The 17478-nt window shown below is 40.2% G+C and overlaps 2 protein-coding genes across 2 annotated transcripts; one reads left to right on the top strand and one right to left on the bottom strand.

The window, feature by feature from the left end:
- The first annotated feature begins 1492 nt into the window (after window positions 1–1492).
- On the top strand, window positions 1493–10407 carry LOC137295331 (ciliary microtubule inner protein 1-like). The gene is made up of 3 exons (XM_067826647.1): window positions 1493–1566; window positions 1850–1934; window positions 10135–10407. The coding sequence occupies exons 1-3, from the start codon at window positions 1493–1495 to the stop codon at window positions 10405–10407; spliced, it is 432 nt and encodes a 143-aa protein (XP_067682748.1).
- A 78-nt stretch (window positions 10408–10485) lies between these two features.
- On the bottom strand, window positions 10486–15916 carry LOC137294675 (probable RNA-binding protein EIF1AD). Its single transcript, XM_067825745.1, has 4 exons — window positions 15723–15916; window positions 14250–14358; window positions 12226–12334; window positions 10486–11076 (listed from the first exon to the last, which is right to left on the bottom strand). The coding sequence occupies exons 1-4, from the start codon at window positions 15807–15809 to the stop codon at window positions 10884–10886; spliced, it is 498 nt and encodes a 165-aa protein (XP_067681846.1). The 5' UTR covers window positions 15810–15916; the 3' UTR covers window positions 10486–10883.
- Window positions 15917–17478: the final 1562 nt, after the last annotated feature.

The following is a 17478-nucleotide window of genomic DNA, read 5'->3' as shown; positions in this document are numbered from 1 at the left end:
TCCAAGTATAACATATGTGCTGCTCTTTGTATTTCTTATTATTTGCTATTGTTAAAATCTTCTCTCTTTTTCGCATTTGAATTTATGCTCTGTTCTGTTCCCGTTGACCTGGTGAAATGTTTTAAAGGTGTATAATATATAGTATGAAGATATCATATCTCTCTAATCATTTGTCGTGATTTTGGATTTGTTGATACTGAACAGTGTTGGCGCGTTTCGCTACAGTGCAGCTACTAATACATAAATGTCTTTCTTTCCATATCATTGACTAATTATTATCTGTTAAGTGCAAATGATTGCAATGATCCTTAAAACGTTTTGTTGGGTACGAAGTTGAATCTTTCAAGCAGTGATGGGCTTAAAGTTTCATGTTCCCCCGCAGAGCCCCACACTCGTGTTGCATTGACCTTTTTGTGAACGCTCACATAACTACCCGTGACTCTGTACCATTTAGAATTGTTTCCGCTTGAAAGAAAAGTAGACAGTGGTATTTTGTGGCTAAAACATGGTCAAAACTGATTCATTTAATTTTTTTTTTCAATTACAATGTGACCTATGTCATATTTGGGATTTCACTTTCTTAGTAAAGTACAAATACTAGTACTTTTTTCGTTTGAGTCCCATCCGGGATTCGAACCCGCACCCTCAGAGTCAGGCACCTAATCGCCAGCACACAAAGTCAGCCGCCTAGTCCGCTCAGCCACCGCGACTTCCACAAAAATGAAAGTCGGACAACTGGTAGTCTAGACTGCGTACTTTGTGTACCCCTCTGATGAGTGTAAATTGGCACGGCTTCCACGGCCGAAAGCTATGATTACACGATGCCATTTAGAAAGTGGTCAAATGCAACATATGTCATATTTGGGATTTCACTTTCTTAGTAAAGTACAAATTCGAATCCCGGATGGGACTCAAACGAAAAAAGTACTAGAATTTGTACTTTACTAAGAAAGTGAAATCCCAAATATGACATATGTTGCATTTGACCACTTTCTAAATGGCATCGTGTAATCATACAATGTGACCGCAATAATGCTAAACGCCTTACAACGCCAAAGGTAAAGATAGGATTAATAGAAATATCTGACGGACACTACACCAAGCTGTCACCATCTGGACATGGCAGTTTCTTATAAAGATTAACTAATAAAGATCTCATGCACATGACAAGATCGTTTGTCGTGAACCGATAGTGAGTTGCTGACGCCGTCGGTTTTTAACTAAATCTGCGTATGTTGAATTGCAATGAATCCCGGAACAAACCAAACTATTAAGCTGGGCCCCGTCTCGCATATCGCACTAGCTTTGACGAACGTTAGAGCCAAAGTGAGCCGGGAACCAGCGTAACCAAACTATTTATCTTCTAATTTTACACTGATTCAGAGAGACAGACATGGATGCCGTATGACTATTGTTACGTCACGGTCGTAATATGTGACGTCACAATCACGACTAAGACTGCCCCAGGAGGGTGTGTCAAACAGGCCGAAACATGCCGCCGAACGACCCAGGTGCACAGAAAAGGAGTGCAATGCACCTGAATTTTGTTCATAATGATCAGATTTGGTATGTAAATGATATTTGTATACTGTCTTTGTAATGGGATGGGTGAATATCCTTTGAAATTTTAAGCAGTCTCCCAGCTGGTGGGGGATACCAGTAATGGGTGTCATCCATTGTACTATTGTGGGGAATCGAACTGGGGTTTTTTGGCTTGTCGAGCAAACGTTTCAGTTACTTGTCTAGCCCACAGCCACCTATGTAACGGATTATATTAAGTCTATAAATACTAGCAATATATGTATTATTCAAGTTATTTCCTTAGATTCTTTATTTGATTATTCTGTAGGAAGGATCATATCCGCCACGAAACCAGCTCCCAGCTCCGGAAATGGCCAGAGAGGTGGGGGTACCTCGTACAGGAATACGACACGGTAGGGAAGCTGATTATATTCGACCAGACACATTTCATCTATTGCAAGTTCAGTTAATGTACAACAAGATGTTGTCATTACATGGAAGGTCTCGGCAATCCTTTTGGCTCAAAAGTGGATCGATACATTCTAAAACTAACAAACATATGATACTCAATAAAGCGCCGATAATCATCAAGACGCTGTGAGTTTCTTGCAGAAGGTACGTCTTAACAAAAAATAATTGTTTAACAAACTATCATTAAAATATTGACACAGTTGAATCAGTGACGGGTGATATAGTAACTCCTTCAAAACTCAGTCTTGATTATGGATAACAGTCTAGAAAGCCCACTGGGACACTTTCATATCTTGAGTGGTTAGGGTTAATTCTTTGAGTGGACACTCTCTTCATACCTGTCAGGGGTTTTCGTGCGCCTTCACAATATGTCTGACAACGGTCTGCAATTTAAAGTATAGAGTTGTGTCCCTTGTAGGAGAGCAGCGAATTGTGGCCAAATTAATTAATGAACTGCCCCGTATATGGACAGATTTTGCCTCCTTGAAATTGGTGGGCGAACTGGCTAAAGCGCCAAGCTAGTGATCCAGCGAGCTTGAGGTGTCGAGATCGAGCCCACCTGTGACCGGGGGTAAAAACCATGGAGTCAGCTTTGTGTGCAGACTCTTTCCGTGTTGTCACAACTCCGAGTGTACAGTACACAACCCTGTTCACTTAAAGAAACCGACGAATCAATTGGTATAAGACCAGATGAAGACCCCCATGAATACGGGCAAACATCTTGTTGTGGGTACAACAACGTGCACTAACCTTGGACAAAGTACAGTGACTATGTGCACCCAGCTGTGAAAAGGGTACCTCGATAGGATGCGAGAGCCACAATCAACTCAGTGCGCCCAGTGGCAGCAAGAGTTATGTACTCCCCAGGGAGTTGAGATGGATAGTACGAAACAAATACCAGCGCCTTGAGCATGTACATGTACTAGTTGCATGGATATGTGCACAATATAAATATCCTATAATAATAAAATAATAATAATTATTATTGTACCTACGCCCTGATGTGAACAAATGGCTATGTTGTTTTAAATGTCTTGTCAAGTGATTCCACCATGGCCAAAACTCATTATGCGGAAACGTGAGAGACATCATTTGGGGCTGTCCTCCCACATCATGTAACGTGCTGTGATATCAATGGAATACTGTTAAGCGGCGTCAGAGCCTACTCACTCGCACTATATCCATAAAAGTATAGAGTAGTTTCTCTGTGCTAAGCATATTTCCACAAGAGCGCACTTGACTGCATCGTGCCTGAATACATAACTAACATAAAAAATCGTTCAGTTTGTTTTATGGAAACAATGGTTAAATGTTTTTGGTTCTCCTGGAAACGAACCCCGACGTACAGGGAGGTACGTATCGCCTATGGAGAAGTTATGTCAGCGTATGCCCCGCGTTCTGTGAAGTTTAAAGAGAAACAGTGGTTACATAATTCAGAATTGCTAACACCCTCACCGCCCCGCTAAAAACAACAACAAAAAACCAACAAAAAAGCAACAAAACAAACAAACAAAAGAAACAAAAGAGGCATAAAAAACAAAAAACCGACAAACAAACAAAAAACATGACAATAGTAACGTTGTGGTCGGTCAGCCATGCACTGTATCTATGGAGAATGGCAACACGAGTTGATCATTGCTCATGACTTCAGTCACCCGTTTGCATGTGCATGTTCGATCGTAATAATACCGTCTGTGACAGAAACAATAGTCAGTCCACTCAGTCAGACAGGATTCCATGAATTTGACATCGAAGAAAAATATCATAATCAGCAATATACATCTTGTTTTACATCTTCTGCCGTTAATCTTTATTATACTTTATATCATTCAGTTATGCCATCCAGATATGCTTTTTCCCGAATTGTTAAATTAATTAAAAGTTTCTGTTTGTAAGATCTCTGCTAATACATTCTAACGCTAAATATTATACATTCTCTTCCATACACTTCAGAGAAAAAAGAAATACAATTGGCAGGCAGGGGCGCAGCTACCACAATAAAAAAATGCCCGGTCTTACAGATGATTGGTGCTAAAACGGATGGGCAAGCCCTCAATACCAAACAAGAAGCTTTGTAACCTATCGGGGTTACATGAAAATATGGCCTGGCAAGCGCCAGGCAGGGATTGGTTAGAAATCAATAGCTTTTGTGTAATTTACATTTTATTTCTGAATCCCTGTTGTAAACAATAAAAACTATGCAGCCAGGGGACTGCTCAGTCAGAGCATAGGTATCTACATAGTAGTCTAAGTAGTCCAGGAGGAGGCAGCTGAAAGATTTGATGCCGTAGCCTCCCCAGTACTGACTTTGTCTGACACTATTTTCAGTTAGTATGATGTCTTGGGCTCACGAAAAGGCCTGTAATATTCTCAGATTGTGGTATCAGTTTTTTTGTCACTGGACATTTTATGTGGTGGGGGTCTGTGAGCATTTTCATTTGCATTTGAGGTTATGAAAATAAAATCACTTTTTGTGAATTTGTGCCCCAGTGATTCAATAGGGATGCGGTCGTAAAATGACTTATCGCGGTATTGATTTCACGCCACGGTTCACTGCGCTGGCTCATCTAATACTTAATGTATCCCTCTTAGTGCTGGAGGAGAATCTCAAAAGGGGCCTAGAAATAGGATTTCGTAGCCTCCCCAGTGCCGATTTTGTTTTTACACTATTTTCGGTTAGTATGATGTCTTGGGCTCACGAAAAGGCCTGTAATACACTGAGATTGTAGTATCAGGTTTGTTTGGTTTTTTTCACAGGACATTTTATGTGGTGGGGGTCTGTGAGCATTTTCATGACATTTGGTTTGACATATTTTTGTTTTTGAATCAGTCGATCTGCATTGACAGATCTCTCTGCTGGTATACTGACTTTATTGCATTTACTCGATGTCTGTTCAACCAATCATGGACAGCAGAATCTCTCGACATAAGAACACCAGAAAAGGGATAAGATGACCATCACAAATGCTCCAACCATGGTCAACTGGTGAAGGAATATGATTGGCTACAGATACTGTTTCCAAACATGCACTTGGTAGTTTACTTGCTCAATGTGATATTTTAGACTGTTGGATGTTGGTGGGAGGTTTTCACTCAATGTCTTGTCTCATCTACAGACATCACTGGATTGTTTGATACATACATTGAACTTACAAACTGTCCACAGGATATAATGACCAACAAAATCCTGATTGTCAACTAATTGTGTGAATGGAGTTGGTTAGTTTCAGAGGACTTCAGTAAGACAATTCCCAATGTTCAATGTTCTACATGTTCTAAGATGGACGGAGTGATAACACACCTTAAACAAGATTGCCATATGACGAACGGAATCGCCGTACTTCAATCTTAATGGGGACGTGTGCAGACATAATACAGTTGGGCATCAGTTGCAATACGTTTGTACACAGTTTCCACCAGGTCAACTCCGTTCGCAGACAGACGAAACTCGACCGAATCATGTTTGGTATTCCGTGCAAATATTCTCAAAACCAAATGAATTGTTCTTATTGAGATTGTAGTACATTTCTATTCGGTTCTAAAAGAGTGCAATCGATTCTCATCAAGTTCTACTCGTTAGTGCGTTTATGTAGGTCTCACACAGGTTTTACTAGGTCAACACTGTGCATTACGATATGACACAGTAGGGTATACAGACATGCATTTTCAACATGTTCTCCATTTGGGACAAAAAAAGCTGAATGCTTATTTCCTGCAATTTCAATGGGAGCAGAACAAGAGTACAATGTGTTGGTAGAGCAAGAAAGGAGGAAACGAACAAGAACTTGTTGGGTGAGAAACTGGCTTTAACCCGAGAGGCCAAAAGTTGTGGAACACGTCATCTACTGATAAAGGATCTCCGCCTTGATGATCATGAGTCCGTCAACAATTTTTTCTGTGGAGGCATGGTGATGTCGATGTTTCCATCTTAAAACTGATAACGGAACCAAGAATAGGCTGGGTACTTAGAGAAAACAAACCAAGACATGTCTGCTATGACCACTGCACACGCTAGAATGAGACTGAGAATGTAGTGCCAATGGGAAGAAGTGTCTGAATACGAGCTGGTTGAGTTAAGAAAGAGTTAGAACGGGTAGTGCATATTAAGAACGTGGCAGGCCTAATTCAGAACGGATATAAACTGACTAAGGACGGGTTTGAACTGCTTGAAAACGTTGTTCACATGGGGTGAAGGCGCATTTCTTCCCAGTCTATACGTAATACCAACTGTCTGGGGATGGGGCACAGATGAGGTAGACAAACTGACAGCTGTTTACCAACTCTTGACTTGCGCCATCATTGATTTGCTCCCCTACTTTGACTGACTCTTGCCTGGCACACCTGTCCCAAACAGCATCAACTCTGATGCAGTCTGTTCCATTCCGTATTTATCTCAATGTATATTTTGAAGCAGTTCCCTTTCTGCACATTTGCAATTTTGCCATTCATTTAACTATATGCAGAGCCAACATTCTCTCCTCTGCTAGTAGGGAGTGAAGGACCAAAAACTTCCGTTTAAAGTTCCCTTTACATGCCGCATTTGATGTTCCACCTGCACGAGCCATTGTGAAAGGAAGACCCGAAATGTCAATGTGCTAATCAGGATTGATGGGGAATCAACTCAGCCTTCCAAATGAATGACGTGTCATAACCCAAAGGATGAAGTATTGAAAGACACTCCCACCAATAGTCTAAAGCGTCTTATTGAGCGAGTTAACTCCCGAGTGCATGTTTGGATACAACCAATCATGAAAATTCCTTCGCCATTTGGCCCTGGTTGGAGCATTTGTGATGGTCAGCTTATCCCTTTTCTGATGTCGAGAGATCCTGATTGGTAGAACTGACGTTGTGTAAATGCAAAAGGTAAGCATGCCAGCAAAGAGGTCTATGTCGACGCAGATGGATGGATTTATTGTGCGCAGAGACATGTCTTTTTGTATGGCAGGTGATGATTGCCCAAATAGCTTTGACTAGCTATTGAGCTTTGACTCCAATTCTGACATCATGTAACACATGAAATGAAAGAAAGTGAAGAGGAGAGTTCATTGCAAGCTTCTGATTGTATCAAAAGTGATTAAGAGTTATCTGACAGAACACTTTGAATAGCTACAACATGGCCGAAGTTAACATTTCTCAATTAAGGAGGCACTATCAACCTTAAATACGTTTAAATCAATACGTTTATGCATACAAAATAACCTGTAAAGGACCTGGGGGTTGGGGGGTGGTGGGTGGTAAGCATGCCAGTTGGGGGCAAGTTGTACCAATGCCTCCCCGGCCCTGTACAAGCAGAGCTAAGACGCAGTTACAGGCCTTGAAGCATAGTTTTCTATCACTTTGGGTAATGTTATTTCATCAACTATTTTAGGCAAGTGAAGCTTTCATACACCATCCCATTGAAATTTTGTTCTTTTTCTGTACTATATAAAACATTTGACATCAAATGAATTGTTTGTTTTATATATCAGTACAAATTTAGTCCTCTGCTATGCAATGGCGGTCATCTTGGCGGCCATTTTGAATTCTGGGTAATATGAAACAATTCCATATAACATGCTGTCAGTTTAGAAGTAAACAGGAAACAAAACCAACTGGTTCTAGCTACAAAAATAATGTAAAGTTTCAATAAATAAATCACCACAAAAGTATCAACTTTGGATGTAAATGGAAACATTCGGTGTTATTTTTTATGTACATTTAAGTGCCGAGAATGCAACATGCGACAATTCAAGATGGCGGCCAAAATGGCGGCCATTTTCATTTTTTTTTCAAAAACAAAAATATGTCAAATAATTTCTACATCCTTTAGCAATACACAAAAGTCAAAATGAAAGTGATCAGATTGATAGTAGTAAAACTATCCATGATTAACTGTGAGGTGTTGTCGGACAACAAACCAAATGTCATGAAAATGCTCACAGACCCCCACCACATAAAATGTCCTGTGAAAAAAAGACCTGATACTACAATCTCAGTGTATTACAGGCCTTTTCGTGAGCCCAAGACATCATACTAACCGAAAATAGTGTAAAAACAAAATCGGCACTGGGGAGGCTACGAAATCCAATTTCTAGGCCCCTTTTGAGATTCTCCTCCAGGACTAAGAGGGATACATTAAGTATTAGATGAGCCAGCGCAGTGAACGCGTCTGTGGCAAGCAGGCGGAGCTAGTAATATGGACGAATACACTTGGTTGCTACAGGTAGATTGGCAATTAAGCACATGCAATACATGCTGATCGTGGCGTGAAATCAGCACCGCTACTGTACGCGTGTCTCGTAGAGCGACCTAATTCAGCAAAACACCATCACGACACGATTCGCACGAAGAAATTGAACTGTTCAATACGTAGACGACAATTTGTTTCCCTCGTTTCAAATGGAATGTTCTAGAGGGCGTTCTCATATATGAAAATTAGGGTCATTTGATAGGTCGTGGCTCGTGACCAAGAAGTAGTTGGTCCAGAAAAGTCATTTTACGACCGCATCCCTATTGAATCACTGGGGCACAAATTCACAAAAAGTGATTTTATTTTCATAACCTCAAATGCATACGAGTTACTGCAACATTTTGTTCATAGGAGTAGGAGGTTATCCATGTGTCTTTGGTTTAATAATCTCAGCTTCCGAGAGAATCTGGATGCAATCGCACACCCATCTGCCCTTTAGTCATTTAGTGCAACTGAAAGAACCATCAATTGCAGGAAGTGTGGATCCAGAATAGCATATGTCTTGAGCACTCCAATGAATATTCTTACGGTAGATAACTATAAGGCTCATCTCATGAAAGGTACCATTTGTTAATAAACCCCAAATGACAAGATTCAAACAGTGATGAACCCCAACCTAAAACATGCATTTTTCACCAGTTACATGAGACACAACAAAACAAATGAGTAGGTGAAAGCTCTAGAAACCACTGATGTAATGTGACACCCAATAAGTCAGGTCAAACACTGTCACTTGTATTTCCACATCTATAAGGCTCCTTGTTTCTTAACTGCACAATCACATAAATCAATGCACATGCTGTTGACCACTGGATTGGCAGATCCAGACTCATTTGTTTACAGGTCACTGCCATAAGGCTGGAATATTCCTAAGTGAGTGTTTAAGAACAAACCAGCCAACCAGCCTATTTGCAGTACAGGTCAGGACAAAACAAACAGTTCTCGGAACTGAAACATTTTGTGTGTACAACAGTTATAAATGATATCAACACTAAAACTTGCTCTAAATAATTAGTAATTCCATTTTGAAGTAAGTCAAAGTCGATCCACCATATGAAGATCAGGGATACATTACCATTATCCTAAACAGAAGTGACGTCAAATGTGATTCTGACCTTCCTGAGGAGTATACAACCCAAGCAGTCTTTGAGGCACTAGAATGTAAACAGTCATATCACCATCTCATCCTCCGGAGTACCCATTCAGGATGAAGACAGGCAAATCTGAAACAAAACCTCCTGCCTAATGTAGCACTAGATGTTCTGTAGTGGTGCGAAAGTTCCACGGCCCAGACAGGTCAGGCTTCCTTAGATGACTTGGCTGACTCTGATCGACAAACTCAACATTCCAATACTTGTCATACTACACCAGTTTTCTTGAAAAGAATTGTTGAAACCATTTTCTTCCACTTGTAGATTCCTTGGAATACTATCAGGTCCTAACCTAGCTACAATTTCCTAGATCCAGTTAGAATCCCAGGGGAGGTTACACAGATAATTGTAGAAAGTTACTAAGAGTTTAAACAACATAAACTGTCTAAGCTTGGTATTATTTCATCACCACCCCACTGTCCCTGTCAGTTTACCTGATGATGGGGCCAGGACAAGTCATGAAATGTTGTATTAAAAGAACAAAAAGAAGATAAAACCCAGAAATTTCTCAGCATTCATCAAATAACATCTTATAAAATGCCAATCAAGCATCTTTATCTCATACATTTGACTCTGTCTTTTGTTCCCACTTCTGGTGTATCCCACCTGATGTTGCTGCAATGTTGCTAAAAGCGGAATAAAAACATACTCATTCACTCAGTATTTTGTTAATATAAAGCGGTTGTTTATATGCTTCAGTCAGCTTCTTCTATCAGTATTGTCAACATTAACATCACTTGGTTCAATCTATCCTGTTCACAGATGACATGTGTCTTGGAGGGGAAGACCCCTAAACAAGGCCAGTCCATCTATGGCGCCCAACCACAGTTAAAACAAGGAGATATCCGGCTTCCACCAATCAGACCCTTCAAAACAACCAGAGATAGTTCCTTCCCGGTAACAACAGCCCGTGAGATTGGTTGGAAGGCAGTTGGGCCTGATAAAGACCCCCTGTGTAACAAGTGGGCACCTCGGGCGCGAGGTCAGTTTGGTATTCTGAAGCTGCTGAAATGGCCAGCAGAGGCTGCTCCTTAAGCCTGGAAGGAAGACTCCCATTAACAGGAGATAATCATCTTTTGGAAGTGTTTTCTGTCAAATATAAGATAACTGTGGTTCATGTTTCAACATTTATTGCATTAATAATATGTACAAAACATTCTATTTTCATGAACAATACTTGTGCATGATGAAATTTGCTATTTACATGCTCCTGGTTACCAGAAGCAATATTTGTCTGATACATCATGTAACATTTAGTCTCACGTCAATGGTTGATAATGTCTGTGAAAGGAGGAGTCCTCATCATCCATTACTCAATAAATCCTTGTTGTTTAACAATTTCCAGTGTTTTAATGACTCACTAATATTTAATCATTTGTAATGACCAAAAACAATTGTCAGAGAGAGGTATCACTCTGAAACGCTTTGCCGAGTCACATCCATTTCTGCAATACTGAGAATATTTGCAGTATTTTATGAAAATACCCCTGATGAAGAATGACCTGGTGACGTCAGCTGTTTCCGTCATCCTCAACTGTGTCGGTTTCTTCTGAGGAGTCTCCGTCTTCATACACCACGTGTGGCCTGTTGGTATTCACAACCATGTCCGCCAGGTCTTCATCTGAGTCATCACTAGGTGGCAGCATGTCATCAGGAATCAGTTCACTTTTGCCCTCGTTCCTTTCCTCCTCGAATGCAGCTGGCCTGAAATGTAACAGTCCACGGGAGGTTGGCTTCTTGACATGTTAATTATCTGAACTTACACAAATCTGACACAACTTCCACATATCACAGTAGACACTTGCCATCTCACAACAGCCCTTCCTGTGTCATAACAGCCCTACCCATGAAGATCCAAGCTAGAATTGGTCTTCAGTATAGGCAACTAATGGGATCTGGTAGCCAGACTGGATGAATTGGTTGACACAGGTCATAATATCTGAATTGCGCAGATCAATGCTCATGCTGTTGATCAATGGCTTGTCTGGTCCAGACCGTGGCCATATAGCTGGAACATTGCTGAGAGCCTGGTAAAACTAACCTACCTCACTCCCTCATGATGGCCAGTGAGCACTTCAACAGTTTTCCCCATTTAGACCTCATCATTGGCCATCCCTACCTCCCCACAGTCCTGTAGCTTCTCAAAGCAGCTACTTATACTTTACCGAGTCTTAAACTACATCAACACAGGCCCTCCTAACTTCATGACAACATCAACCCATATCATCAACCTTCCACTACCTCCAATCTCACCACAGCCCAACATTATCTCACCACCCCTCCCCCACCATCTCACCACAGCACACCCCTATTTCACCACCCCTCCCCCACCATCTCACCACAGCCCACCCCTATCTCACCAACCCTCCCTCACATCTCACCACAGCACACCCCTATTACACCACTCCTCTCCCACCATCTCACCACAGCCCACCCCTATCTCACCAACCCTCCCCCACCATCTCACCACAGCCCACCCCTATCTCACCAACACTAGCCACCATCTCACTACAGCCCACCCATATCTCACCATCCATCCCCACCATCTCACCACAGCCCATCCCTATCTCACTACCCCTCCCCCTCCATCTCACCACAGCCCACCCCTATCTCACCAACCTTAGCCACCATCTCACTACAGCCCACCCCTCTCACCAACCCTCCCCACAGCCCAACCCCATCTCACCAACAATCCCCACCATCTTACCACAGACCAATCCTCAAACTCTCCTCACCATCTCACCAGAGCCTAACCCTATCTTACCAACATTCCACACGATTCCAGCCAATCTCTGTGTCTACCTACTTCTCCAAAGCTACTCTCCATCTCATAACAACCCCTGCAAATCTCACCAAAGCCCTTCATCCTTGATGTGCTTGATCTGGTCCTTGTACAAGATGCTGAGGATCTCTGCTCGCACCTTGTCTCCCTCAGCAATAGGCTCCACCAGCACAAAGTCTCCTGGATAATATTTACAGACTATTTAATAAATAGAATAATCATTCTCTGGTTATGTTCTGCTGAGTGGAATTAAATCATCAAATATGAATCAGTACACACCGTTACAAGAACGTCTTTGCAAATTTGAATGTCAATAATGAACAGGTTGAAGCAATATTCTACCATTATCACAGGGGACACAACAAATACACTTTACATATTGCACCCAAAGTTGATGGGAATCGAACATCGGTATTTGGCATGAGAAGAAAATACTTTAACCACTATGCCATGTAAAGAGACACAATCATGCATCACAAGCACTCTATATGAATATGTAGTCAACACTTATCTTTTTTTCTTCACAAGTATATAACAACAAGATTTAGTCATTTATAGTACTACCAGAAATTATTGAGAATTTTAGGAATATGTTTAACTGGATTTCTAGCATAAACAGCCACGACCAGCTATCAAGTGCTCGGTTTCATCCAAGGGATTCAACCCTGTTAATCCGTTTTCATTAGTTTGTGAAGAGTTATCCTCCTTTGTATACTGGCTAGCAGACAACATATTTTAGTGATCCTCAGTATGGATGATTTAGAAAAGAGGAAGTTGATTTAAAGTATTACAACAAGGACATCAGATCAGCTAAAATGACTTAAAAAACCCTTTGTCCACTGTTTATCTTGTTTTGAAAAATATGGATATGGCATTGAGCACCAGGGAGGTGCAGGTAGGCCCGGAAAATTGACTGTTGGTGACAGGAGGCAGATTGGTATTCTTGTTTATGAAACAAATGAAGGAGTTTAGAAAATGTAAGGCTGGATATGATTGATAGAGGAACTGTGGCTGTCTGTAGGGAGACAAATAAAAGTGAGCTGCATGCAATGGGTTAGCAGAAAGGTTAAGGAATTCCATCATTGATTATTAAACCAGAACAAAGGTGCAAAGCTTGAACTTGTGCTTACAGCATAGAAATTTTAACTTGGACAATGTGATTTTTTCAGATGAAAGTCCTGTATGGCTGTTTCCTAACACACTGAAATTCTGGACCAAACCAACTAAAAAACCTTTGTATCAGGGTCCAAAGTACAATCTGAAATTGAGCGTATGGGGTGGCATATATTTGTTAGGGGCAATGTCCCGCTGTGTGTTTGAAGGGATTATACACATGAGCGATACACACATATTCTCTTGGGGTATTTACTTAAATCTGCTCACATGTTCTATGGAACATTTTTAGATTTTCCAGCTGGACACAGACCCAAAACATCGTTCAAAGTATTTACAGGCCTGCTTTTGAACCCAAAATATGACATTGGTAGATTGGCCAAGCTACAGCCCTAACCTAAATCTAACAGAATATGTTTGGGGACTTATGAAGGAAAGTGTCATTAAGTAAAGTCTATATTTCTGAAATGAAAGAAGAGGTGGTCTGATATTGGGACAGCATGGACCACGACTTTCTAACTTCTTTGGTCAGTAGTATGCCCCGCTGCATTGAAGCCTGCATTGTTGCCCATGGCGACTTGACAAAATACTAACTGTTCACCTGTCTTTCAATCTGGAGTTATGCTCTGCTAATATTCACATTTAATATGTGAGTAATGAGTGAAAAAAAAATGTTTACAATCTTTAAACTTTCAGTAATTTCTGGTCATGGTATACTTGTGATTATGATATAATTACAAAAAAGACACTACTGATATGAGCATGACATATTCCATGGCAACAGGCCTTACAACAATGCTGTATATTTATGAAAGTCTAATCCTTTATGAGCTCCTGTAAAATCATAAGACATTACTGATCGATTCCTGGAACTGGAACAAATGGTTGAATGAGGGATCTGCTGATTATTTCAATGTGAAGACTGGAAATGGGCCACAGTCTGAACCTGTTGCACAACCATGTTGATATTAACTAAACTCACCTCTCTTTATCCACACATTCTTTCTGAACCTGGTTGGCATACTGACTAGGTACCTGGAGCTTCCTGCCGTTTCTACTTCATGAAGGTTGTTGCCTCGACTGGCTGTAACCTGTACACAGAGGAAGCATACAATCAGTAATCACCATGTGATCACCATGCTTGTAATGCAGATATTAGATTGTACATTGTCAGCAATCCTGTACTCATTGCCATTTTTACTATTACTCAGCTGCACTATGGGATGTAAGTGAATGACATGATAATATAATGGAGATACATAAGTTATTCCAGTTTTGATAATGTCTAACATGTGTAAAACAGGCTCAACCAGTCTGTTTGGATTACTTAATGACAGTGAAGTAGTACCCGGATTATCCGGTGACAAAACCACAGAGACCCATTGTATCTCATGACTGTCATGATTGATTTCAAGAATGTAGACGATAAAACTAAGGACTAGAAACTACTAGGTGCTAATAGGGTCATATTGTTGCTCAATATCTCCACCACTGTGACTGATATTATATAGTGATAAGTACACCCTGTTGCTTCTTGTTGGCACAATTACTTGGCAATAACAGTTGATTAAGAAATTGTTACCCACAAATTGTGTTTAGCTCGTCTGGAGTCTTTAAATGGCATTTAGAAGTGATGCTCGTAGAGGCAAGAATTTCTTAGAAGTTGACATTCATGAAATTCTTCACTCTACACAGTCACAAATTATCAGTATTTTTAATCACTGACAACCGTGATAATTCTTAACTGTCATGAATCATTTCAAAATTAATGAATCTACATTGGAAACAAGTAAGTAGCAAGTACAGGATGGTAATTAGGTAATTATATGACTTTAATAATAGAATGAATAATACTGTAAATGGTGGAACTTGAAGAATATCTGTGTAAGCCAGGCCTGTGTATGTCAGTATGAAACTACTATATGTTGAAGGTTGTTAACATTGCCATCCTGGCTATTTCCATGTAAGAAGAAAGGTATAGGGGACGACATGTTTGTTAGTTTTGTTTCCATCTATGAATGGAAATAGGTAACCGAGGTTCTCAGTGAGGACGACAGGCGACCACTACACTGAAATTGATTATAAGTCTATAATACTATGGACAGTTTTCACTAAAACTTAATGACCTAGATATTCAGTTGTAGTTGTCATAAGGAAAATCAAAGAAAAATTGTGTTCTCAAAGAAACGTCTTTTCAAGAACATGATATGAATTTCCATTTTGTCCAAAAATCTATTTTGTTCAAATAGAGGTTTCTGATCATATAAAGCCGTTTTGTGCGGAAATTGATAGTTTGAGAAAATACTTGAAAAATGTTTCAAATATAGTCGAGATTTAGCAAAATAGGCACAGCGGCCTATGACATCCCGTTCTGCCTGTTACAGACCGATCGCGAGGTTCCCCAAACTTGGCCAATGTGTCATGTGGCTGATGTGCGTCCGAATGTGTCACCTACCCTGACGATTTCTTGGTCTCCTTCGGGAAGAACATAGTCATTGAGAACCTCTTTCACGACATGTTTTCTCTTTGTAGCCTTGGACATTTCACACAAATCAGTATGTTAACGCGTGTTATGATGAAACCTCAAGTAAAACTGAAAGCTCGTTGAAGCAGACTAAAACATTGCTCAACACATGGACAAGGGAAGTAATCCAACAACTTCCTGTCAAAAACGTGAATACCAGTAAACACAGAGTTTGCTGGCGTTTTCGAGGATCAGATGAAATATCATTGCATCAACTACTGGCATGTTGATGTTGTCACTACACTGATATTTGTAATGCCTGGCCTAAAACGTAAACAAAACATCTGAACATACTGTATTTATGAACAGTCGTTATGTCTTAAACTTGTCTATCGGAGAGTTGACATTTTGTCTGTTATGCGATAAGGCTCCCATCTGTTAAACTATCTATCTATGTGACCTTTTTGCTCCCATTAAGATCGTCGTCAGGCGGAGACGTTCCGTAGAGTAGAGTGATTATATGTATTGTTTCATAAGCAACATATCCCATCCCATCTTATGACAGTTATGTATCTTTTTGACATTTTCTGCAGTAAATGGTGTAGCTTGTTATAAGGCATATCGACATGAGATCGAAGTAAAAGAACTGTGAAAGTGCGTCAAAGAGTTAGATTAATGGCGCAACAATAATATCATTGTGTAACAGCAGGCAGAATCAATAAGTGTTGTAGATTATCCCGCAGGCTTAAACAGTCAGGAGGCCGGATGCCCATCACATGCCATTTGTTTAAAAATATCCATGGTATTCCTTGTCTGATCGTAACCATATATCCCAGCAGTGTAGTTCTTTTCGGATGCTTGGATGGTATACTTACTGATCCAATTTGATCCTATTTCTGTGTTGTTAACCTCGATATTTAATCATGTTACATGAAAATATGATGTCTACAGGCACGTATAGCAAGCCATTTGTTTCAGTACGGAAGATTGCAAAGCTGTATATTTAGGTAGTTTTGAGTGTTGGTTGAGCTGTGATAGCAAATAGCATACGTAAATTTTGGTAGCTATGGTAGCTACAATGGTTTATTATTTATGATAATAAAACACACAGTTGATTTATTTGAATTCGTAAACAAAAAAAACGATGACCTTGGCTTTGGTAGAGAAATCTGAAAATTGTCTTACGTACAAAAAAACTTATTTCACTTATTTACCAAAATACACAGCAAATGCCTGTGTGTATTCCTTATGTAACGAAATTCCGTTGGTATCCTCAAAACAGTTTCGGCCCAATAGTGTTTTCAGGCTGCATGCGACACAGAGATTACATCTTCCTTGCTGTAACTCGCGTTTGATGGTGTAAACCTACACGTGTTATTTGTCATCATTCTCTTGATGGTCAATTCATGAATTTATAACAGGTATAATTAGTAGCAACACCACTTCGGTTACTCAACAAAGGTTCCCATTTGGCATTTCTCCTGTCTGGAGTAAATACTCAACATTATAAATTAAGGTCTGTAATGGCAAATGTATTGTATGTTATGTAATATGTGGATGTAAGTGATGCAAGAGGGTTTATCACCTGAGTTACAAAAACAAACATCGATCAAAGGATTAACCGATAACACACTGATTGATTAATTACTTTTGTTCTTCTAGCGGATTTGTCAAAAGGCAGTGTGTGTAGATGACTACACCCTGTCGTAAAGTGTGAGTGCAAAAACAACATCCTCCCTTCAAAGAA

The sequence above is a fragment of the Haliotis asinina genome, chromosome 8, assembly GCF_037392515.1.
Source record: "Haliotis asinina isolate JCU_RB_2024 chromosome 8, JCU_Hal_asi_v2, whole genome shotgun sequence".
NCBI lineage: Eukaryota > Metazoa > Mollusca > Gastropoda > Lepetellida > Haliotidae > Haliotis > Haliotis asinina.
Note: the sequence above shows the minus strand (reverse complement) of the source record. Positions and strands in the feature narration are given on the sequence as shown.